This window comes from Drosophila ananassae, chromosome 3R (genome assembly GCF_017639315.1).
Source record: "Drosophila ananassae strain 14024-0371.13 chromosome 3R, ASM1763931v2, whole genome shotgun sequence".
Taxonomy (NCBI): domain Eukaryota; kingdom Metazoa; phylum Arthropoda; class Insecta; order Diptera; family Drosophilidae; genus Drosophila; species Drosophila ananassae.
Window position 1 is genome coordinate 3,527,092 of NC_057930.1, and position 26,467 is coordinate 3,553,558.

At 42.6% G+C, this 26,467-nt stretch overlaps 1 protein-coding gene across 1 annotated transcript; it reads left to right on the plus strand.

Annotated features, from left to right (window-relative positions):
* The first annotated feature begins 4,109 nt into the window (after positions 1-4,109).
* LOC123257320 lies at positions 4,110-6,747 on the plus strand. The gene is made up of 4 exons (XM_044716004.1): positions 4,110-5,659; positions 5,797-6,176; positions 6,329-6,558; positions 6,679-6,747. The coding sequence occupies exons 1-4, from the start codon at positions 4,110-4,112 to the stop codon at positions 6,745-6,747; spliced, it is 2,229 nt and encodes a 742-aa protein (XP_044571939.1).
* The last annotated feature ends 19,720 nt before the right edge of the window (positions 6,748-26,467 follow it).

The window sequence follows — 26,467 nt, forward strand, 5'->3', positions numbered from 1 at the left end:
CCCATTAGTTCAAACCCCCCTAAAAATCACCCCAACAGGGAAATGAACCGACCAGACCCCCGGTACAAATTGATGCTGCAGTTTTAGTAACTACGACACCAATCCCCTTACAGGTGATCCGTCCATCGAAACATATATTTGATTCCCGGCTTGCCCCTGAAACTTTTGAGATTGATATCTCAGCTTACATATTATAAATAAATTTAAATACACCTACATCAGGCACACGTCATCTTTCATATACGCGTGCCCATGCAGATGTTCATTAAGATTTTTTTGTGTCAGTTTTTGGTCAGAGAACATTTTTGTCCAAGAACATCAGTCAAGTCTGGTAAAAAAAAAAAATTACCAAACCTGTATGAGTGAAGCTCGTCTTCCTCAGTTGCAAAAAACTAACTTCTTTACACTTAGCTATCAGAATAGTAGAGGGCTACGTAGCAAACTTCCCAAACTGTATTCTGATAGTTCTTGCTTTGCATCCCACATTATAGTCTTTACAGAAACTTGATTAAAGCCGGAATAAGTTCACCACTTGAAGAGGTGAAATCACAAGAGGTGGGATAGAAAGATTCCTTTGCACTAAAATCATTTTGACCAGTCAATCTTTTTATGTTACCTGTTCTTACATACCGAACCGACCACATACTGGACACATTTGTCTACTAATAAAATAAACGCGTTTAATCCGCTTCACATCTGGGGTGCCTCATGGAAGCCATCTTGGACTCTTGGAAAAAGAATTTTACACTGGTTATCAACGACTTGCCCTTGCCTTAACTGATTCACTTGTACTTCAGTATAGATTCACTAGCGCCCAATCTATACTTTAATCCGATTTGGATAAATACTTTCTATATGGCTAAGCCTCAAACCGATTAACTCATGTAAGTGATCTGGGTTTCCCCGTAGATTTTTTTTTTGTTTTTTTGTAAAACGTTGCTTTTAATTCTTGAATCTTCTTTTCGCGCGACTAACAACAGGTGTATCAAATATTATATTTTTGACTTAACTAACAGTCATGTTGACTGATACAGAGTTAGACTCTGTATCATACCCAAGCGCGCCCAAATTTCCAAGTCAATCCCCGAGCGAGGAAATTTGGGCGCGAAGACAGTTTTCCTTTGTGGGACTCTTTTTGCTTCTGGATTTCGTCTTTCACTGCGAGGATGCCCAGATCCCGGTGGATGTTTTCGTTGCGAACATACCAAGGTGCCCCAGTAATAGTTTTCAAGATTTTTGATTGTACGCACTGTATGATGTCTATGTTGCTGTTGGTCGCGTTCCCTCATATCTGGGAGCCATACGTCCAGATTGGCTTTAGGAGTGAACTGTAGAGTAGTAGCTTGTAGTCCAGGTACAGTGGCGATCGTGAGTTTATGATCCAGGGGAGACTGCTGGCTTTCAGTTTTAGGTTACCTAATAGCCAATTGGATAGCCAATAGCCAATTGGATTAGTGCTTGCGTTGGGCATCTGGAGCGACTAATGATAGCGGTATCGTCGGCGAACGTTGACGTTATTAGTCGTGCGTTCGTAAGCATATCTGCAGTATACAAAACATATACGTATATAACATACACGCACCGAGTACGCTTCCTTGTGGAACTCTAGCTTGGATGTTGTAGTCGCCCGAAGTAGCTGCGTTCCATCTTACTAAGAATACCCTATTGTGGAGGTAAGATTCCAGTAGCTTGTGGGTGTATGTTGGCAAATACGTTTTCATTTTGGGCATGAGTCCATTAAGCCAAACTCGGTCGAAATTCTCCGATCAATATTTTCCCCCGTTTTCCGAGTTCCGGCCCAAGAGGCTTCACCAGTTAGACAGTCAACCACCTTGATGTACTGAACGGAAATAAAAGGAACATAAAAAAATGCAACAAGGCCCACTTCCGTCCGCGGACTTTGTAGTATAGTACTTCTAGCAATTAAAATCTTATACAATGAAGTAGAGCGCGCGTCTCCAAGCGCCAATCCTATCAAATTATATACTCGCGAATCTTTAGTGTTAAGTTATTGTTAAGCGTAGCAAGAAGAAATAACTATTGAAGTATTAGGGTATTTAGGAAGCTAGAATAAGGATGTTATTTAGAGGTTTAAGGTCTTTCTTTAAGGAATAAATATGAAGTTTATAATGGAGTGAGAAAACATAGTTCGCCGCGTTTGATTTGCCACCGCTCTGCCGCTAGCCTAGGCCATGTACATTCTTGGGGATCCCCGAAGGATCCTGATACGCACCGTTCACAGGAGCATGAGTTTGACCTACGCGGTTCGTGAGGTCGCGCACGCAACATTATCGAAATAATTTATGATTCCCGAGGCAGCATCGAGGGGAGAGAAGGGGGTGTTTTAGAACCCGCCCATTCGCCGACGAGATCGGACACCGCGTGCAACCCCTTCTTCTCATCCGATATCTCCAGAGATGCCACCTCACAATTCGTTACAGTTATAATTATCTTAATCATAAATTTATCTGGCGCCCAAGGTGGGGCCGAAGTTTTTAGCATGGTTAGACGCAGCATGTTTTGCGGACAAATCTTTTCGGCCGGTTACAGTAGCATGGCAGAAACCAGACCAAAATCCTCAGCAGTGGCGCGGGTACCGCTTGGAATTCTACACTTAAATGAGAGAGCAGACCACAGTGCCACGCAGCCATTGCGATAGTTTCGAGTAGAGTTTAGCAGGACGGTTTGTCGCATAGTACCGGATAGCAGGCTTTTGTTAAGAGCGGTTTCCAGAACGGAGCGTGCAATGGCGGTTGGCAAACTAAGAACGGAGGCGAAGTTCAGTTTTAGAGTTTTGGTATTTGGAAATCGAGTATTTTTTTTGGCTAAGCAAGAAAGGAAAAAAGCACAGCGGAATTGAGTTCGATTGTGTCCCAATCAATCAGCGCCATGTAGGCGACGCTGTTGGAACAACTGTCAGCGCAAATGGACAGACTGTTCCACCAAAGGGCGAATTCAGAGAGGGAAGGAGAAGAGAGAACAGGAGGCTACGAGCAGCCGAGTGGGATCTACAGTAATGAAGGGGAGACCCGGGATCAGGGCGACTATTAAGGAAATGGCGTGAGGCAACAGGCTGATCACAACTTTGGGTATAGACCAGAGAAAGTGGGACAGATCCTGAATAGTTGGAAGATTCGTTTTAGCGGACATTCCGAAGGCATGACCATCGATAATTTCATCTATCGGGTAGAAGCTTTGACGCACCAGACGTTGGATTGTAACTTTTCAGCTCTATGCGGAAATGCTAGTTTGTTATTTGATGGGAAAGCGGGAGAATTTTACTGGCGCTTTCACAAGTTGAATAGAGGAATGAGATGGAATGATTTATGCGACGCGCTCAGGAAACATTTCAGGGATGATAGGTCGGATGAGGACATAAGAGAGGCGATAAGAGATCGGAAGCAGCGCGACAGAGAAGATTTTGACACGTTTTACGAGGCGATAGAACAGTTGATGGATGGTCTGAGTATTCCATTAAGCGATGTCACGCTTGTGGAGATGGTAAGGAGGAATCTCAGGTCCGAGATTCGCCACGAGTTGCTAAATGTGTCGATACGTTCGATAAGCCACTTACTGGAGATATGTCGGCGCCGTGAACGATTCTTAGAGGAGGTGCGACGAGACTGCGGCACTTCCAAGCCAGGATGGGGAAAGAAGCCGTATGGGGAAACTCAGAGACGGGAAGACAGAAGCTCACACAGAAGTTACAACAAATCAGTAGCGGAAGTAGGAAGCGACTTGGAATGGGAAGAGGCCCAAGAGTTTTCGGGTGATAAAGCGGGTGAAGTGGAGGCAGTGGCTCTTATCTGCTGGAATTGCAGGAAAGAGGGTCACAGGTACCACGACTGCGCGGGCAAGCGGAAAGTTTTCTGTTTTGGGTGCGGAGCACCAAATGTCTACAAGCCATCGTGTCCTAAGTGTCTAAAAAACGGAAGAGCGAATGCGCCGGATCGTCCATCTCAGCGCGTTCCGTCAGGTGTGAACAAGGACAAGTAGGAAGTGAGCTCAGTGAAGAGTGTAGTAAAGCTAAGGTAGAGAGTAAGAATAGGTCAAGGAACACTAATAGGTTAAAGCAGTATTGGCAGTCAATGAAGACGGTAGAAACGATAATGTATAAGACCTCAGACAAACGTCCTTTCGCCGAAGTCAGATTGTTAGGAGAGGAAGTGCTAGGGCTACTGGATACTTGTGCAGCAGTTAGCTGTATCGGAAGGAGTTTTGCGAGGAAGATCATAAGAAGCGGGGCTGACTTCAAGCGTAAAGGAACAATCGTAAGCACTGCCGATGGGCAACGACAGCAGGTGGTAGGTCATTTGACGACTGAGGTGGAGTTCAAAGATCAATGCAAGACGCATATGTTCTACCTGGTTCCCACTTTGAGCCAGGATTTGTATTTAGGTATCGATTTCTGGAGGAGTTTAGAGCTGTTGCTATCGGAGTTCCGAGTCGGCGAAATCCCCGTTAGTCAGGAGTTGTCTGAAGTCCAGCAAGTTAGTCTGAAGACAGTGGTAGTGCTATTTCTATCATTCGCCATGTTAGGATTGGGCAAGACGCATTTGATCAGCCACAGTATCGATGTCGGGGACACGAAAGCGATCAAACAGAGGCACTATCCGGCCTCTCCAGCGGTAGAGAAACTGCTCTACGGAGAGGTCGATAGGATGATGAGATTGGGAGTAATCGAGGAGTCGCAAAGCGCCTGTTCGTCGCCAGTTGTATTGCTACAGAAGCCAGGAAAAGTTCGGTTATGTCTGGACTGCAGGAAAGTGAATAGCTTCACCCAGGGCGACGCTTATCCACTTCTGCAAATTGATGCGATCCTGAGTAGACTTCCCAGAGCGATGTTCATCTCCAGTCTGGATCTGAAGGATGCGTACTGGCAAATCCCGTTGCATCCGGCTTCACGCAACAAGACCGCGTTTACGATCCCGGGGAAGCCATTGTACCAGTTTAAAGTAATGCCTTTCGCGCTAATGAATGCATCGCAGACCATGACTCGACTCATGGACAAAGTGATTCCGGCCTCGTTGCGTAATGAGGTATTCGTGTACTTGGATGATCTGCTGGTCGTCTCCGATACCTTTGAGTCGCATCTGGCGGTTCTGACGACGGTGGCAGGGCACATTCAGAAAGCAGGGCTAACCCTGAACATTGGGAAGAGCCACTTTTGCATGCGTTCTGTTAAGTATTTGGGCCATGTGATCGGAGAAGGCGTCATAAGGACAGACCTCGAGAAGATAGAGGCGATGGTAAATTACCCGATTCCGCGGACGCTAAAGGCGTTGCGGAGTTTTTTGGGCATGACTGGATGGTACAGCAAATTCATTAGCAATTATGCAGACATAGTAGCACCATTGACGGATCTGGTGAGGCCTAAGTGTCGTTTTACGATGTCGCAGGCTGGCCTAGAGGCTTTCACAAAGCTTAAGAAAGCGATGTGTCAGGCTCCGGTTCTGCACAGTCCGGATTTTTGGAAGCCGTTCTATATCCACTGCGATGCGAGCAGTTACGCGATTGGTGGCGTCCTGGTTCAGAAGACGGAAGGAAACAAGGGTGACGAGTATCCAATCGCTTTCGTCTCAAAGAAGTTGAGCAAGGCCCAAAGGAATTACTCCGTCACTGAACAGGAATGCCTGGCCGCGATTATTTGTATTAAACGGTTCAGACCGGATGGCTCATAGCACAGTCGGATTTGAGATCTCGGTTGGGGCGATGGGCGGCGAAATTGCAGGCCAACAAGTTCCATATTGAGCATCGAAAGGTCAAACTTCTCGTGGTCCCGGATGCGCTGTCTAGGGCATACGAAGGAGCGTTAGATGAGGAAGTAGTTGCTGAAGTAGGAAATGATTATGAATCCCCACTTTTCGAGGCGGACGAGTACAAGACCCTTCGGGATACGGTCGAAGCCAATGGCGAGACAGTACCAGATTTGAAGGTCATGGATGGCAAGGTTTTCCGACGGACGAAGCAAGTCCGGAGTTTAGAACTAGCGAAGAATTTCGCATGGAAGTTATGGGTGCCAAAGGGAATGATTCCCGACATACTAAGAGAGGCCCATGACAGTCCCACAGCAGTGCACGGAGGGGTCCGTAAGACGCTGGAAAGAGTTCATCAAATGTACTACTGGCCAGATTTAGTTAATGAGGTGAAAAAGTACGTAGGCAAGTGCGAGGTCTGTAAGATGAACAAGGTACCTAATCAAGTAATGAGGCTAGCGATGGGAAGGCCAGCGGAAACATAGAATCTCTGTGTCAGCGAATTTATGTGGATTTCCTGGGGCCGTATCCGAGATCCAAGAGTGGAAATATTGTGATATCCATCGCTTTAGACCATTACACCAAATGCGTGTTCCTCAAGGCATTGAAGAAGCTCTCGGCGGATGTAGTGGTGAAGTACATGAAGCAGGAGTTGTTCCACACGTATGGAGTACCGGAGACTGTGTTCTCGGATAATGTAACGCAATTCAAAGGAGAAGTATTTAGGACGCTTATGCGGGAGAATTGGGTGACGCAGGTTTTTACAGAGGTCCATTCGCCGCAGGCCAATGCGTCGGAAAGGGTGAATAGGACCCTATTTAGCGTTTCGGGGAGGGCTTTGTCGATCTGGTAACGAGCTTAAAGCGGAGGTAAGGAAACCGCGTGGGAGCAGCGTTCTTTTGGTGATTTAACCACGGAACAGAAAGTTCAGGCGAGCAAGGAGAAGTATCCAGAAATTCACGAAGAGCTGCAGCGAAGTTTTACCCGCTGAGGGATCATCGTGCTGGAGGAGCTGGCGCAGGACCAGCAGTCGTAGAAAAATAAGGCCACAAGCGGCCATTTGCCGGTGTATGTGGAGCTCAGTCAAGGCAGGTCGAGGGTCGCAGAAGCGAGGTGAGTCTTGAGGCTAGGTCATGGTTGTGCGAGCATGACGTAGGTGTTTTCGTTTCGTTAGGCCAAGTGTGCCAGCGTACAAGCTAGACCCCTAGTGGCAGCGAGGCGTGGTGCGAGCAACGTTCGGCCAGAAGAAGCAGAGTGGGTCACAGTTGCGGCGCGAATCTCGCCGTCAGGCGGACCGCAAGGCGGGGCTGAGGAGGGTCATCGAAACCAGGTGTGGAGCTGGGAACACAGTGAGCTCGACCGGAGCTGAAGCAGCTAGAGCGTTCGCGACACTTTAAGGGGCGCTCCGCCGGATACTCGGATAGGGTTTGGCCCTAACCTCACAGGAGTCGCCGTGAAATAGGCGCAATCCTGTAGGAGCAGAAACGAAAACGGAGCGCTCGCGGCGCTTTCAAGGAGCGTTCCGTTATTCGGAGGAGCAGGCGTGGACTAGCCGTCGGCCATAGAATAGGAAGCAGGGACCTACGCGGTTCGTGAGGTCGCGCACGCAACATTATCGAAATAATTTATGATTCCCGAGGCAGCATCGAGGGAACAGAAGGGTGTTTATTGAGATTATTTTATCTCGTCGCGAAAACGAAAGGAAAAATAGGTGGCTGTAGAAATTAAATTAAATTGCAAAAAAAACGTACGAAACGAAAATGCGTGCACTCTTCGACATTATAAATTCGATTATATTCAATCAGTAACAACTTACGCCTAGCTTATCTAATGCGGCGAAGCGGGGCGAATTCATGGGAGAGCGCAAGTGAGAGTTTCACCTGCGCTCCCGCTCCGCCCTAAACTAACTTATACTAGACTTCATAAAATTCCACTTATTATCTACATTAATTATACACCGGCCCCGTTGAAGGCCTTTCTTAGGCTTCAACTATTGGCAACCTTGGCAGTTTGTGGACTGCTGTCCGAAATACTGCTCCTCTACTCGTCCTGTCGTCGGCGACCCTGACCCTTCCGTCCGCGCCGGCGTGAGTCTCGACGACCCTGGCGGTGATCCACTGCTGGGGCGGCTGGTTGTCCTCGGCGACCAGAACCAGATCGCCCTTCCTGACGTCCTCCTGCTACCGCTGCCACTTCGACCGCGCCTGTAAGCCCAAGACGTACTCCCGGGCCCAACGCTGCCAAAACATTTGCTTGATTGACGAGACAAGCCGCCATCGCCGCAAGCACGTTAGACCCTGCTGGTCCGGGGTCCGCGGTGCTGGTGGGGCGATGAGCGGCCCGCCTGTCAACAGGTGCCCGGGAGTCAACGCCTCGCCGTCGCTTGGGTCCTGACTGAGGGCGCCCAGGGGCCTCGAGTTCAGGACGGCCTCGACTCCAACGAGGACGGTCTGCAGCTCCTCTGCGGTCAACTTCGCGTTGCCCACCGCTCGTAGGAGTAGGTGCTTTGCAGACTTCACACCTGCCTCCCATAGTCCGCCCATGTGCGGAGCCCGCGGCGGTATGAACGCAAATACGCATCCTTTTTTTGATGCGAATTGCCGCAGCTCGTCCGCTTCGCTCTCGATCTGGTGCGCAGTGCCGCGAAGTGGCAATGCACGGTCTGCGGACATCCTCGGCGCCCAACGAACCTTTGAAAAGCCAATAGAAAGGAATCAGTTGACAAATCGGAAACTACTTCTAAATGTACTGCTTTAGACGAAAAACAAACAAACAGGGCAATGTAGGACTTGTATGGTGGCCTACCACGAATTTTCAAGGTCGTCTCAATAGGGCCACAGAAATCCACGCCACATATGGAAAATGGGCGGAGAGCACGAACTCGATCTAAGGGTAAATCTCCCATGATTTGAGTCATCAGATGAGGCTTGCATTTAAAACAGCGTATGCATGACCGCACTATCTGACTGCAGACTTGCGCGTTTACTCTCCAAACGCGCTGTCGCAAGAGACTCACTAGTGCTCGTGGACCCACATGAAAATTCGACTCGTGCAAGTATCGGACGTAGCTCTGAACAAATTGAGAGCGCTTCGTCAACAATACTGGAAACTTGGCATCGTACGAAATAGGAGCATTAGCTAGTCGCCCCCCAACCCGCAACAACGAAAAGGTAAGCCCAGCCTGAGAGGTTTCATGGACAAACGGACTTAGCTTCTGTAGGCTTGGCTAACAACAAGATTTTTTCTAACATTTTTAATTTCCTCTTGATACTCGTGCTCTTGGACTATCTGGATAATTTTATTAAACGCGTCTCGCGTTCGAAAGGGGAAGGTACATTATCAGAAGGAACTACTAATTTTTTACACTTCTTTATAAAGCGGACCATGTAAACGAACACTCGCAGCAGTTTTAAGTGAGAGGAAAATCCTTCTATCACTTCCAACAAATATGAGGTAGAGACCATTGCAGTCAGTCCGACCGCACTCTTCTTTGCTTCCATCTGCAAAATCTCTGGTGACGGATCAAACCGAGGGCTCGTTGGCCACTTATCTTGCGGCTCCGTTAAAAACGATGGACCTGTGAACCAAATTGATTCTATCGTTTCCTTTACGTCTCCACCTCTTGACACAATATCTGCCGGGTTCTGTTTAGTTGGTACATGTCGCCACGTGCTATCCTCTGACCACTCTTGAATCTCAGCAACTCTATTTGATACGAACGTTGACAACGACGATGGATGGGAACGAATCCAATGAAGACAAACTTCCGAATCTGACCAATATACACTTCGTTCGATCGGTGCTTTGATAAGAGGTTTTATTTTGCGACAGAGGTCCGCGAGAAGGTGAGCGGCACATAACTCAAGACGGGGAAGCGTCTTTGTCTTGAGCGGCGCTACTTTCGACTTTGCTGTCAACAATAAGACTTTACTACCTTCTGCAGATTTGCAACGGATATAGACGCAGGCTCCATAGGCTCTCATCGATGCGTCAGAGAAGGCATGAATTTCAATTGGTGACATTGGCTCACTCATCACAAATCTCGGTATTGAGATCTCTTCTAACTGTGACAAGGCAAGCTGAATTTTGTTCCATGCTGTTTCCAAGTGCAGTGGAATGGACTCATCCCAATCTAGCTTATTGAGCCAAAGTTCCTGTAACAGGATCTTTCCTTTAATAAGGATCGGGCTTAATAAGCCAAGAGGGTCGAAAAGCTTTGACGTCACCGAAAGAATATTCCGCTTAGTCGCCCTTTGACCCATGACTGACATATCAATTTCGAATTTAAATACATCATCTTTAGGAACCCAAACGATTCCTAATGTTTTCGTCAGCTCTGAGTCCGAAAGTTTTATTGGCTTAACCGTGCTCTCGGATGCAGTAACTTCAGGCGAGTTTGAAAACCACTTGCTCAATTCAAACCCAGTGTTTTGAAGAACCTGAGTTACTTCAGACTTAATTGTCTTTAGCTCCTCCACGCAACCAGCACCCGTTAACATGTCGTCGACGTAAAAGTCAGACCCAATAACTTTAGCAGCTCGAGGGAATGTATTTTTCGCGGATTCACTCAACCTCTTCAAACACCTTATGGCCAGGAATGGGGCTGGTGCAGTGCCATAAGTAACGGTGTTGAGCTTGCACAATTTCAAGGACTCAGACGGGTCTTTTCTCCACACTATCAACTGGTATCGTCAATCTGCTTCATTTACCATCACTTGACGATACATCTTTTTATGTCGGCTACCAGAGCGAATTTGTTTAGCCGAAATCTAAGAAGAGTTGAGTAAAGCTCTTCCTGAATTGTTGGACCCACCATCAACAACTCATTTAAACACTTTTGTGTGGATGTCTTGCAGGACGCATCGAAAACGACTCGAAGTTTGGTCGTTGTACTTTGCGGCCGCAAGACACACTGGTGGGGTATGACGTAGTGTGGAGAAGCAAGAACGTCATTGCTTGCAGGGGACATATGGCCTTGGGATTCGTATTCTTCCATAAATTCCAAATACATTTTCTTTAAGTTCGATCTGAGATAATCTTCTCTCGAGCGACAGGAATCGGCGTTTGGCTATCTCGAATGAATTGCCCAAAACGCTTGGATCAGACTTAAATGGAAGTTTAACTTCAAATCGACCTGAAGGCAGTATTCTTGTAGTCTTCCGATAATGTTCCTCACATAGCTCTTGTTCTGGCGACAACATCTTTTTAGAAGATGGAACTTCTTCCAACGACCAGAATTTTTTCAAGTTTTTGTCTATTGACTCCAATATTTCCTCTTGGCAATTCAGAATAGAGACTGGCTGTGGAGGAGTTGAGGAATTTGCCAGATATTTTCCCGATACTATCCACCCAAGGAGAGTTTTTTGAAGGATGGGATGGTTCGGACCTTGTTTTATTTGGCCAACGGACAACAATTCGAAAAATGACTCTGCTCCAATTAGCATATCTATCCGCTGAGGTTTGTAAAAATATGGGTCTGCTAACGGCAAGTTCTTTGGTAGGGCCAATCTTTTACGTTCACTGACTGGTCAGGGTGATAGCCTGAAATGGTTTTCAAAACCCAAAAGTCGAACGGAAACGGCTACCATTGACTCTCGACTTCACCACGGTGTGTATCTTTTTCTTAACTTGTGAATTAGGTTTGACCAATTCCAAGCAAGCGTTGAGCAAGATCTTCTGTAATAAAATTCATTTGTGACCCTGAGTCAAGTAATGCTCGGGCCAAGATGTGCTCACCATTTTTTGCGAGCGAACGGACTGCACTGGGCCAAAAAATGGTTGTTCGCGTTACAATAACTGCAAGCTGGTTTGGCGTTGGTAGAAGAACAATCCAACGAAGTTCTATTCAGTTGCTTGCTGAACCCAGTTCTTTCTTGTTTTGGTTTGCCAGTCTCTTCAGCGGACAGATGCTGGTATCTACGATTTAGTATTTTTTCGAAATCGGACCACAGCGGCAATTCCTCATAATCCACTCACTCTTCCCATTTTTGCTTGGTCACTGGATCCACTCTACTCAAAACTAAATGAATAATCATTGAGTTTGCAATTTTAGTATCATCTCCTATGGATAATAGTAATCCATAAATTGATGACACAGTGTCGATGAGACCCCTCAACGACGACGCAGACGGCTGGGAAATTTTCGGAAGGCTGAACAGTTGACGTATTGGTTCGCAAAGATGAGACATTCGTTATCATAAACTCTTTTTAAACTACCGATAGCTTTAGCGTAATTACTCTCGGTGACCTGGAATGCCTTGACAGTTCCTAAGGCTTCACCAGAGAGGCATGGAATTAAATGATTAAATTTCTCGATAACTGGAATGTTCACATCTTTGTCAACTAATGTCTCGAAAAGACTTATGAAATTTTTGAAATCCGAATAATTTCCACTGAATTTTGGCAATGCCAAACTAGGAAGTCGAGCTCGAGTTGGGGCTGCAGAAATTGCAGTAGCTGAACGGGAGTCTTCAGCTGAATTCAAGGCATTACATAAGGACATAATCCTTGCCTTGGTAGTTATTCCTAATTCTTCCAACTCGGCTCCGAAATCATCCATTTCATCTATTTGCTCGATCTGGTCTTGCAACTCATTTGCTTTAGAAATTGCCTCATTTAAAACCTGAAGCCTGCATTCTAGCTCGGTTTTGTTTAGAGGAAGTGATCCATCTTCCAAACGTTCCTCCAACCGGCGAATGCTTTTAACTTTGACATTTAATCTTTTTTTAAGTCAATAAGAGTCGTGGAATTAAGTTTTTGTTTAGTATTTTCCATAATAAAAAAATTTGTTTTTCAATACCAAAAACGACAACAATGCAAATTTAAGATTTAATAATTTATTTAAATTGTTTGTTAAAGTAATTTTATTAATCTATCTAAATTTTTTATTAATTTTAAAATATTAATATCAAAAATTTACTAAAATAAATAACTTTTAGAAATTTATTTAAAAATTAATTGAATTTAATTTAACAAGAAAATGCGAAAACGAAATTAATTAATTAATCTTATTTAAATATAATAAATAATTTATTAAATTTAACAAAAGAAAAACAAAATCTAAATTGATTAATTAATTGATAACGAATTATTGATAGTCGAGGCACAGAGTATCCAAAAAAATAGTTGGTCGCCAATGACACTGAAACCAATATGCCCGACCAAATTGTAGGGGAGCGCGTCACTTGGCGGACCGGTAAACTATACGCGCCAAAAAGTGCATATACATACAGCAGCGGATAACGGTGGGAAACGAAAACGAAAATATTATCGCTGCATCTATTTGTATGTATGTAAACCAAATATATACGCACCTTTATTTTATCTGTAATAAATATAATAATTTTTGGCTGCACTTTTGTATTTATTTGGAAGATTTTTAAATTTGAGAACGAGGGGTAGGGGGCGACAGTGATTGCAAATAATATAAATATTCTTTTTTATTTTCTCCACAGGCAGTACATTTAGGTTAGCACATATACATATATATAATTAAATTTTTAGAATTTTTATATATGTTGTTATTTATTTTTACTCTACTATTTTTTCTACGTACGTATGCGCCAAGAATTGAAAGGAGGGTGCAATATTCCAGCACAAGACGGATTTTAATTTGTCTTATCTCAACTTTCAATTTTTTGCACAAATACCTGGGGTTCTGCTTTCGGATCCTTTAATCCTGCGGGCCACTTTCCTTTCACAATCGATGCTGGTGCAGGGCATGGGGACGACAAATCCTTCAGTAGCAGCTATGGGAAAGAATGTTTCGCGACGCGGAGAATTCTTTAATTTTTATTTGTGAATTCACTGGCACAACCGTCGCGAGCAACTCTTTTTTTGAATATATATATGTTATGTATATTGTTTATATATGTTATGTGTCACCTTCACTATTTTTTGTTGCTTTTTTATTTAATTATTCACTACAGTCCACCCGGGGGCGCCAAAATGTTTATTGAGATTATTTCATCTCGTCGCGAAAACGAAAGGAAAAATAGGTGGCTGTAGAAATTAAATTAAATTGCAAAAAAAACGAACGAAACGAAAATGCGTGCACTCTTCGACGTTATAAATTCGATTATATTCAATCAGCAACAACTTAAGCCTAGCTTATCTAATGCGGCGAAGCGGGGCGAATTCATGGGAGAGCGCAAGTGAGAGTTTCACTTGCGCTCCCGCTCCGCCCTAAACTAACTTATACTAGACTTCATAAAATTCCACTTATTATCTACATTAATTATACAAAGGGGGTGTTTCAGAACCCGCCCATTAGTCGACGAGATCTGGCGGGACACCGCGTGCAACCCCTTCCTCTCATCCGATATCTCAAGAGATGCCACCTCACAATTCCTTACAGTGTTAGCATATCCGGAAAGATATTCCTCACAAGCCTATACCAATAAGTGGCAGTACATGCTCTTAAGGTATCGAAATCCTATAACCCAATATTTTTATTTTCAATACCTCTATCCCAACTCGTAACAGCCAATGAAATACTCAAATTGGTAGACCATACCATAGGAAACTAATCCTTTATGTTAGAGATTTCAATGCTTGGAGTGTGGGGGTCAACCTCATATAACTCAATTTGGTAATTATTATATAATTAGATTTGGTAATTACCTCAATAGAAGAGGTAATTAGATCCAATCTTAACTATTCTTAATGATGGCTTAGCTACCCATCATTCTACCCACAACTCCTTCGCGGTTATTGACCTTACTTTAGACTTCGCATCACTGATCCCTTTCTGTAAGAGGTCCGTATAAGACTCTCTAAATGGCAGTGATGAGTATCCTATAGTTACACAAATTCATTTGCAATTCTACCACATCCGAAATTTAAAATAGATTGGGATCAGGCAAATTGGGATCTGTACCGCGCCGAATGCAAAGTTTGCTTTAATTTTCTTCAACCAACGACCTAAATCTGTTTTCAGCCAAAATCATAAGGAATTAATGCTGCAGCTAATGTAGCAATCCCGCAAACTAAACCCTGTCTACATCAGCGAATTGTCCCTTGGTGGAGTCAAACGCTTCAAGATCTAAGGAAACAAAAGCAATCCCTTTGGCATACTTATAAACGAACTAGGAGCACTGCTGCTCTGATCTCTTTCAGGAAATCCAATACCCTATTTAAATACAAATCTAAAATAGCGAAACGAGAATCCTTTGAACGATTCACATCAAATTTTAGCCCTTTATCTTCTACTAAACTTCTACTAAAAAAATGGTCCGATCTAAATCGCCTAATTGCTAACTCCTCATATAGCCTCAGAACAATTAAGTATAAAGATAAAAGGCTGCATCACTCTACAGACATTTGCGACGCTTTTGGTAATTTTTGGTCGGACTATTCTAATACAAGACCCGCAAAGAAGAAATTCTCTCGCAGGACCATTTTGTCCAATTTTTAACCAATTAAACAAGCAGTAACCAATTTGTCCGCTTCTGCTACTGATCTCGACTCTAATTTTACCCGTAGCGATCTTGAATATGCCCTTCACTACGGGAAAGGTTCACTACTAGAAACTTTCGTCCTCTACTCCTCAGCTATTGACTTCAATGGTCTCTACCACATCTTGCCACTTTGCTCCACTAACAATCTTAAGTCCCTTATACTAAACGCCTTATCTGTGCAACACTCTTCCTCATGATATCTCACTCCTACTCCTCTCTTAAACTATCTCGGATCTATTCCCGCGATTCGAGCCGTACGTTACGCGGCAGCATCCGGTTGGTTGGACGGGAAGTGGGCTGTACGTAAGTAGTGGGAACCGCGCGAGACCCATTTCTCTCCTTCCCTGTTTAAGCAGGACTTTTGAAAAAATGCTTGCCAAAAGACTTATGTGGTTTATTACAAAACATAAACTTATCAGCCCCCACCAAATAGCTTTTAAACAACGGCACAGCACTCTCGATTCTCTTCTGCATCTCCACCATTATGCATCTGATGCTCTTTCCTCCAAAAAGTATATTACCATTCTGGCAACTGATTTCAAAAGGGCTTTTGATCGCATATTTATTTATTTATTTATTGAATATAACAATTAACTGTTATTTATACAATTATTATTAAAATTAATTATAATTAAGAATTAGGCAAATTATTCTAATAGAAAAACAATCAATTTAGATTTTATTACATCTAGGGATAATTCAGGCGAAAATATATGTGACAATAGGTTATAGTTTTTACAGATAAAGCGAAAAGGATCATGATCCGCAAAATTAGATCTGCAAATTGGTAACCAAAGGGGTCGGAAGGACCTGGTTGACCTGTTTGGAACAGAGAAAAGTATCTTTTCGAGTGAATGTTTCGAGTCAACTTGACCAAGAATAATTTTATGAAGGAGCATGGCCCCAGCACAAGTACGACGTACCTGCAATGGTGGTAGGTCTAATAATTTTAGCCGACAAAGATATGGTGGAAGAAGATCATCTGAGTCCCAGTTAAAATATTTTAAGGCAAATAAAAGAAACTGCTTTTGCACTGATTCAATACTTTTTTGATGAACCATATACTGCGAACTCCAAACGCATGAACTGTATTCCAGGATCGGTCGAACCAAAGAGATATACAATGTTTTACTGGTGAAGGGATCATCAAACTCTTTTGACCCACGCTTGATAAAAGCAAGCACTCCTCTTGCCAGAGGATTAACTAGAGATTAACTGTTACAAAAATATATTCATTAAACGACAGCTTGTAATCGAAAATAACTCCAAGATCATTCATTAAGGAAACACGATCTAAAAAGTGATTCCCAAGTGAGTACGAGATGACATGAGGCATGCATGAGGCGTCATAACCTTGCACTTTGAGCAGTATAGTGAGAGAAGATTATTAGAGCACCACAAGAATACTTCATCAGGGTCAAATTGCAGATGTCTATGAAGGAAGTGGTCAGAGAAAGAAAAGCAGAGCTTGACATCATCAGCATACATAAGTGTAGAAGCATAGCTCACGATACTAGGTAAGTCGTTAACAAAGAGGATAAACAGAAGAGGTCCTAAGTGACTGCCTTGCGGAACACCAGATGTTACTTTTATAACTTGAGATGTGATGTTCTTGAACAAAACCCGCTGCGTACGATTAGATAGATATGAAGTCATCCACTTTATGATATTAGGAAGGAAACCCATAAGATAAAGTTTCTGGAGAAGGAGACGGTGATTAACAGAATCGAAAGCTTTGCTAAAATCGGTGTAAATAACATCGGTTTGCATTCGTCTTAGATAACCCTTGTGGACGATCGAAGTGAATTCTAGCAGATTGGTTGTTGTAGAACGATATTTGACAAAACCATGCTGGGAGGAGGAAATTATGCTTTTGCAATGATGTTGCAGTTGCAATGTAACCAATTTCTCCAGCAGCTTGGGAATAGCAGAAAGCTTAGCAATACCGCGGTAGTTATCTATAAGTATTTTGGAACCTTTCTTATGAAGTGGAATAATAAAAGATTCATTCCATGAAAGATCCAGAGATAAATTGAATAGGATGGTAATAGGGTAGCATATTGGAGCAGTGCCTGAGAATACAGCTCGGGACCAGCAGAAAATGAGATATCCAATGTTGAAAGACCATTAAAAACATCAAGATGATTAAATTTTGACAAGTAAATATAGTTTATATACGGAATTTTATAAGGGTATGTAGAATTTAAATTATAAGAATCGGACGAATAAGTTGATTGAAAAAATGAAGCAAAGAGATTAGCAATACCTAGTTCTGAAGAATCAGAAATATTTTTATAAGTTAGGGAAGGAGGAAAAAGACTGGATTTACGTTTCATATTGACAAACGAATAGAAGGAGCTCAGATCATTTCGGAAGTTTGCCTTACAATTCACGATGTAACGCTTATAACATTGATTAATAAGAACCAGTTTATTAGGTTGCGAATGTAAAGAAAGTTTGTCTGATGAAACAAAGATCCAGACTTAAGAAACATTTGTAAGCTCTAGATTTCCTGTTCTTAAGACGAGATAGGTGTTTATTAAACCATGGCGGTTTCGTTGATGAAGACGATGAAACTACAGGAACAAATTTGTCCAAGGCATCGTGGATTACATCATAAATAGAATCAGTAGCAGCATCAATAGAGTTATAAGATGAAAGATATACCCAGTCAAATCCAGCTAAATGATTGCGAAGAGCATTATAATCCGTTTTTCGGAAACATTTAGTACGATACTGAGTCTTATAGTTAGGATGTATATTAGGGACATCAATTAATACCGAAACCATAGAAACGATAGTGGTGAAGACCGATTTACAGTCACAGAGGATATCCTATTACAGAAAATAAGGTCTAGAGATCTGCTAAGTGTGTTAAGGATGGGGTTAATTGGGAAAAGAGCAATTTCAATTAATGCATCAATAAAGTCGATTTGACAACTGGCATGCAAGGAATTGTCATCTTCACACGGGATCCAGGAGATTTTGGGAAGGTTGAAATCAGCCATAATTAGGACAAAATTAGAGTCACTGACTAAGGATAGAACGAACTTAATAGCCTCGAGGTGGTGTAAATATACAGTATCCTCAACCGATAGAGGTATATATATAGGAACAGGTCATGAAAATATGAGTCGGTCCAACAGCTATTTTTAAAGCGATTAACTCGATTCCAAACTGATTCGGGAAAGAGATTAGTTCAGCTGAGAATTTATTATTAACAGCAATGAGGACACCACCACCGTCGAAACACAGTGTACTTTGGAACAAAAATTTCATAATCAGAGACAGAGGAATTAAGCCAGGTTTCAGTAAGTGCAATAGCATCAAAATCAAAAGAAGCACTCTTAGTAAAAAATTGACTCAATTTACCCAGAATACTTCGAACGTTTTGGTAGCAGCAAGAAAATACGTTATAACTCAGTTTTTTGGAGCTGAATCGACAAAGTTGCGCCACACCAGTGAGAGGCCTAGGAGACGGTGCCACTGGAACCAGCAGGTTTTCCAACGATGGAGGATCCAAGACAATAGGTGGACCAAGACGAATTGACGATTCCATTGGCTGACTTGGTGAATGGATCACTTCCACAGGCACAACAGTAGGCGATGAAGTCGATGAAGGCGTTAAAAAAGTATCCGAATGAATCGCATGAGAGGCAGGAGTACCCAATAAAGTGACCCCCATCGGGTTGTTGTTGGAATTTTTCTCCTTGGAGATTCACTTAATAACTTGAGACCAAGGAATTGGGTCTCAAGTGTAAGAATTGCTCATTAAATGCAGAAAATTGCTGACGGACATCTAAAAAGCCGTTTCTAGTCTGCTTCATGAAAGTCCGCATCTCAGACTCAATCTCTCTACAGGCAATACAAGACCATGTCAGACCAATATTCTTTGTGATAAGATCGCTTATTCGTCCATTGTGCCCACCACCAGCACATATAATATGTGAGCAGTCGTTGCAAAGCCAGCAGGACAGATACGAATCACCAGTGATGCATCCTCCAAACTCGCGTTTCTTAGCAGTGCAAATTAGACTCATTATTGACTGAGATTTGTCCACTGTAGTGAGAGCGAGAAGAGATCAATTAGAAATTTGTGGTAAAGAAGCATGTTCGGATCAGGCACGTCGAAGAGAAGACGTCACAAAAGAGATACGCCGTGACGAATAACCGCTTGAGAGTAACAATGATGTAACGGGATTACTCGACCTGAGAATAGAACTCAGGAAGGGAATATATATATGAATATTCGAAGAGCGCGACAGAAGTAATATTGAATAATAATATTGTTTTTAAGAAGTGAATGGTTCAATAAACTATGTAAGTCAAATATGCTCCGACGATGATACGCGAAAAGGGGAAACTCGTATCAAAGATATAGGTAATCAGATGAGAGCAGATGAGAGCAATCGCAAAAAACACGTCGGGATACGGCAAAGTCAGACTAAAGACTGGTAAGTGCATACAGTACAGCATCAACTTTCGCGGTGGGGGGGTAGGTCAAAAGACGAATGATTTCATGATCAAACGTTCAATCCGAGTAAGTAATAACACTCTATCTAAGTTCAACACTCTGCACAATAGAATCCCACAAGGATCGCCCCTCTCTGTGGTGTTGTTCATGATTGCCTTCCAATCCTTAAATAACATAATTTTAAGACATAAGAAAATTAACCTATCAATCTATTCAAATGATGCCGTTATTTTCAGCAAATGTAAGAATACCCATTCACTCAACAATAAATTCACAGATATTCTTAATGAAATCGAAATATGGGGAAACACTTCCGGTGCTACCTTTGCTGTAAATAAATTTAAAGTTTTTCATATTTGCAAAAAACAACACTGTAAATATCCATCATTATTTTTAAATAACATTGGCATAGAACTCGTACCATTTCTTAAAATTCTCGATTTGACTATCGATAAACGACTCACTTTCAAACATTGTATTGAACATAGGATAAAACTTACCAATTATACCATTATAAAATTCTTAACATCTAAGCGCTCATTAATTCACCCAAAACACTTATACCAGCGACGAGAGCCTTGATGCTGTCCAAAATCGAGTATGGTCTCCCTATCTACGGATGGTGTGCCCGCTGGCCGAAGCCGGATTACCGGATATTAAAACCAGAGGATCCCAAACCACTTTTAAGCTGATACCAAAACTCATGTGCTCAACGAACTCTATTCTTTGCAAGGACTACGACGTGGCCCTGAAGCATCGAAGTCAACTCAAAGTTCAATCCACGATACGAAGATGTATTCAGTTTGTGAAGAGATACAATATTGAAAAGCCTTACCGATGGAATAAAGTCATCCCGTCTCCCCCATGGAAATTGCGCTTCACGGCCATTGACACTTCACTCCATGCTGCAAAAATCTACATGCGACGGATCTAAGTCCGAAGCCACAACCTCTTTCGAAGTAATAGACGAAAACGGAATAATTATTTCGTGGGGCTACTACCTACTGCTACCTACTACCTTACCACTACTCGGTTTTTGCTGCAGAAGCAGTAGCCATTATTAAAGCAATTAAATTTGACCTCGAACTAAATATATATTATCTGCAGCGACAGTCTTTCCAACCTGCAAGGAGTCCAAAACTACTAAAATAACAGCAATCTTCTATGTGAAATTCGTCACCTCTGCATACAAAATAGTGCCAAATTTAAACTACTACCAGCGAATAAAGGAATATCTTGTGCGACAGAAGGGAATGTGCCATTATTATCACTCGATTAAAAACTGGACACACAAAACTCACACACAAGCACAACAGTTAGCCAAAACTGTCCTAACTGTAGGAAGGTACTATATGTCAAACATATACTACATTCATGCAGACACTATCATAAACTTAGGACCAACCTTTTCGGGCTTACCCCGCCCTCAAACTTATTAGCTACCCTAAAAACTACTAATTTAATTTTAATTTAAACTAATTTAATAATAATATCTTTCTTAACGAAATGTAAAATCATACACCTAATTTAAACAGCACGACATGTCATAACTCTTTTTAATTGTTAAGCCATAATCCCTCACTGAACAAATTGTTATATTAATTATCGAGTCGATGACCGAGTAGCTAGTTACGCCTCTTTATATATAGTTAATTTATAATAAATAATTTTATGTAAAATAGTTTATAGTAAATAAATAAATAGAGTTACTTCGAACTATGTTTATAAGCGTACTGAGTACATTAAGCTATCTTTCACCATTCCGCCGAATTTAAGGCATTCCGAATATCCAGCGTGACAATTAGGAAGTACTTATTTGCTCCACCCTTCCTTCTGGATCCGGCTACGGCGTTCCTGGCAACAGCAGCTGTGGCATCCACCGTTGATCTTCTCTTCGGAAAACCTTATTGGCTGTTTGAGAGCCCTTCTTGTGGTGATTAGTCTCTCAAAAACCTTGACTACCGTGTGTAGCACGCAGATTGGTCTATAGGATGACGGTTCGTCTATAGGTTTTCCCGGCTTGAAGAGCAGCATTAGCATTAGTACCTCTGCTACTTAGAGGCACTTGGTATATGGATATGAATATCTAATCGTTTCCCCCCTCATCCATTGCAATAACACTCAGAAGGCAAAAGTACTGTCCATTATGAGAAACTGTAAAATATTCTCGGAAATTAGCACACACCCAATGTTAGGACAACAATTGTACTTACAATTACAAATAAATAAAAATTCAGAGATATAAAAGAAACCTTTTTTGATTCTTACAAATGTGTAAGTCAAAGACATTTTTAAAAATGTCTTAAAAAATAGTATGAGTAGACTTTTAAATAAACATAGATTATCTGGCTGTACAGTTAGTTATTCTAGATACTTAGTGGCTCGGTCCAATTTCACCGTGCATAACGCAGAATGTTTTAGGAGTTATATTCGCCGCTGCAGGATTCAGTTTACTCAGGATCCGAAGCAGTTTTATAACTTTGTAAACACTAAGCGTAAACATGTTCACAACATGTTCAATAATAACTCCGTGCCAGCATGGCCTCATGAAGCGCCGCCCCACCACTACCAACTTATTAGAGCTAACATCTTTTATCACGGATGGCTTCCCGAATGGCTTACAAACAGACGTCATTTACACTGACTTCAGTAAAGAATTTGACTCTGTTAACCATTCGCTTCTTATAAGTAAATGCCTTCAGTATAAATTCACTAGCGCCTAGTATAGACTTCAATCCGATTTGGATAAACTTCCAAATTGGTGTTTAGCAAATAACCTTAAGCTTAATGGATCGAAATGTACACTCATGTCTTTTTACCGATCTAGTCCTCACCAGGCTATGTACTTTCTCTATGGGAACGCCTTAGAACGATTAACTCAGGTTAACGATCTAGGTGTCCTATTAGATTTGAGACTTGAATTTTCCGACCATATATCTACCATGGTTAATAAAGCTATGGGTGTTCTTGGTTTTATTAAAAGATGGTCAAAAGAATTTAATAACTCGTACATAACTTTTTTTATTTTATTTAACCAAATTGATGAGTCGGGATTTTGTTGTGTGTTCTGAGATGTGGGGTAATATGTGCCAAGAGGTATTTTTCGAAGAGTTTTGGTAGACACGTTAGTAAACTAATTGGTCTATATGAGAAGCAATTGTGCGGTCTTTGCCAGGTTTTAGTATCATTATGATGATCGACTTTTTCCATCTCTCTGGGAAGTGGCCGTGTCTCGTTATTGCATTAAAGAGTTGGCAAATATCACGAACTGCTCAAAGAGGAAGTTCGATAATCATTTTTGGTGATATTAGGTTGCATCCTGGGGATTTTTTTGGGTTGAGTTGTTCATTTATGACTTTGAGCAACTCGTGTGGTCTGAATACAATTGGATCATACGTAGATGTGTCGATATCTGATGTTTCTGGCAGTGAGATCTCGTTTGATGCTGTGTTGGGCTGAAATACATTTTGAAGATGTTCTGCAAATCTCTCGGCTCTTTCTCCGTCGCTGCGCGCCCAGTTGCCTGTGGATGTCCTAATTGGTATTGCAGGTTCTATTGGTGCGCTGAGTGATGAGTGTGCTCTCCAAAGTGGGAACTTGGAGCTCGTTGGGGATAACTGCTCTATGAAATGTTTTTGGGACCTTTCTTCTTCTTGACGGAGTGCAGCTGTGAGTCTTCGTGTAGCATCTTTAAACCTTTGTTTTGCAGATGGTGATCTGTTGGATTGCAAGTCTCGCCGTGAGCGTCGCTTTGCTTGAACAAGCTGTTCTATTTCAACGTTCGTGTATCTATGATTGTACGAGGTTTCTTGGTTGACATGCGAGCTGCTGCGACCAAGATGGGTTTCAAGGGCGTTTGTGGATAAGTTGATATCAGCTTCGTCATTCAAACGTGGATTCAACTCGATGTGCGAACTTACATATATTTTGTACTTGAGCCAGTTGGTTTTATTCGTTGGTTTATCTACCGCAACTGGATGTAGAATTAGTTGGAGGAGTACAGGCGAGTGGTCAGACGATAGATGTGGTAAGGAGTTTGCGCTTATCAGGTTGCGTGGAATGTTTTTTGTTTGATATGTTGGCCAATATGTAGGTGTCCCAGGTGACACGCAGTCTAGCTTGTTGCTTGGTTTTATTATTGCGTTGCATAACTGCCTTCCCTTTGGAGTCACCAGTCCCTTTGGAGATCCCCAGTGCGTATGCTTGGCATTGGAGTCTCCTGCTGCTATAAATTGTTCGCTCAGAGAGTTGAAGTAGTCCATGAATTGGGATTTGGATATTGTAAACCGAGGAGGACAGTATACAGCGGCAAGCTTTAGGGAACGGTGGTCCATATGTACCTCTATAGATGTAGCTTGCATGTAGTTAGTGGAGAAACTATTGTGGAAGCAGTGCTTAATGCGTTTTCTAATCAGAATCCCGGTGCCTCCGTGTGCTTTCCCGTCTGGGTCATTCGTGTTGTAGAAGAAGTAGTCTCGAATTTGGAAATAGTATTTATTTGTAAGATGAGTTTCTGCGAGTAATATTACATCGATATGGTTGTTTTTAAGGAATTGAACTAACTCAAGTTTGCGCTGTGAGACGCCGTTGGCGTTCCACAGTGATATACGAAGTGGAGCCATTGATTACTTTGTCTGGTTTTGAGCAACAAGATCTTGTATAGTTGTCTGCATGAATGACATGAAATCCATCATACTTTGTTGAAGATTACATATCATTGCTTCAAATTTGTTCGTAGACTGTTCTCCTGGTTGGTGAGGGGAAACTGATGATCGTGGCTTGGTGGGGGCGGTGCTTTTCAGGACCATTTTTAGAGCAGCTGCAAAGCTTTCGGGTTTGTCGGTGAACTCATTACGACTTTAGGGGGGAAGACATCACGCGTTGATTTCATAGGTGTGTCTGGCAGTCATAGGTGGTGTGTACGACTTTTCAGTTCCTTGTAGACTGGACAGCCCCTGTAGTTAGCCGTATGGTTGCCTCCACAGTTTCCACACGGTTTGCTGCTGGGATCCTCTTTGTTTTTTGGGCATTTGTGGGAGTCATGAAGTTCTCCACAAACAACGCATACTGGACGGAGCGTGCAGTAAGACCTTGCGTGGCCGTATTCCTGACAATTAATACACTGCCCCGGCCCATTTCTCTTATGCGGCTCTTCAACGGTTATTCTGCGGTGAAGTAGGAACTGGAGAGTGAAAATTGGATGCACTTAATTTTTTTTCAGAGGCTTGGATTTGGTTACGGGTTCAAGTTCTACCTTGAACAGAGGTTGAGGCTGTCTTCCTCTATTCAAAATGTTAGTAACATTTTTTACAATAAAACTTTTTTCCTTCAGTGCGCCTGTAACTTCAGCTGGTGTTACTTCCGGTTCCATACCTTTAAGTACTACTTGCTGGCCTTTTTAATTGGTACGTGTAGAAGTTTTTATTATTGTCGTTTAAATACTTCGACAAAATTTTGTAATTTACTTCCGTATTAGTCTGAACTTTTGATTCGTGAATATTTTCCTTTGTTAGTAGAATTATGTGGAAATTGTCTGGTCCGATTAGATTTAGTATTGAGCTTACGAGAGCATTAGAACTTTTCTCTCTAATGAAAATTTGCGGGGGTTTGGTCTTTTTATTGTTCCCTACGATGTGTTCAGGGGGTATTTCATCGGATTTATCTGCCAAAATAGCAAAACCTGTTTGCTTCTATGGGCTTCTCTGATGTGGATTGTTTTGAGGTGCCGCGAGTTACTTTGGACAGAATTACCAAGTCTAGAGTTCTGCGGGCTGAGTTTACTTTTTATTTGTATGTACCGATCCAGGCTAGTCTGTACGGCCGAACGTTGTTTGGAGGAGAGCGCGCTCGTGTAAGGTGCTGCATTATTTGCTTGCACAGCAGATTTCGTTGTTGCAGTAGATGGTACTGCGCGAGCAGTCGATACTATTGTAGTTGTTGTTGAAGTAGCCTTTGCAGTTGCTAGTGACGTCACTGTACTGGTGACCGTGGCTAAGCAGGTTGGCAAGAGGAGGGGTATGAGGTTTTGTCCAACAAGAGCGCTGGAGAAGCAAGAGCGCGCCCTGCCTAGCTATGTTGGATTAAGTTCATTACTCGGGCTTGGAGTTATTGATCGCGGTTGGGTAGTTTTTTGTTGGGTTAGCGGTCGCGTTGTCTTGGGTTGACACGATGAGTGGTATGCGTTGTTTCGTTGCAGAGAGAGCCGACGGTCGTCTTGCTGACGTTGGAGCACCGTATGAGTGTCGAATTCACTCATAGCTTAATGTTTTATTTACATAAAATGTACGAAGTTCATCGCACTAAGCGTCCTTTCGCCGACTGTTTGTTGTTTATAGCTTGCACTGATTTTATTTAAATTACTTGTTGACGATAAGAAGATAGGAAAGAAAAATAAAAAAAAAAAACACTGCTGCACGTGTGCAGGTGTATGTCTCGGATCTCTCCGATCTTGTTTAACGGGCGTGTTCCACACTGAAGGGATTACAACCACGGCACTCGAATATACCTACGAGTAGGCATAAAGTGCATGGGCACGGATGGTACGCCTGCCAACGCCCCGGAATAGAAGCTATAGCAAATACATAGCAACTAGCCCGGTACCAATTTAAGTATCTGCGAGTCGGACAGAATACTTCCCCTTGGTGAGGAGCGAAGTGTATCTACTCACCTCTACTGATCTATGGGTCACAGCGCCCGAGTTGTATACGCAACTCCACGTCGAGTCGAGGACTCTACCCGCGATTTGGGTATCAACCACAGCCACCACGATACTCCCACAA

Bases quoted from the DNA above. Each gene is read 5' to 3' on its own strand.
- LOC123257320 (XM_044716004.1), top strand. From the start codon at position 4,110: ATGTATAAGACCTCAGACAAACGTCCTTTCGCCGAAGTCAGATTGTTA. The intron at 6,177-6,328 runs GTAAGATGAACA...CCATCGCTTTAG, and splicing joins CGTAGGCAAGTGCGAGGTCT to ACCATTACACCAAATGCGTG. The intron at 6,559-6,678 runs GTGAATAGGACC...ACCACGGAACAG, and splicing joins AGGCCAATGCGTCGGAAAGG to AAAGTTCAGGCGAGCAAGGA.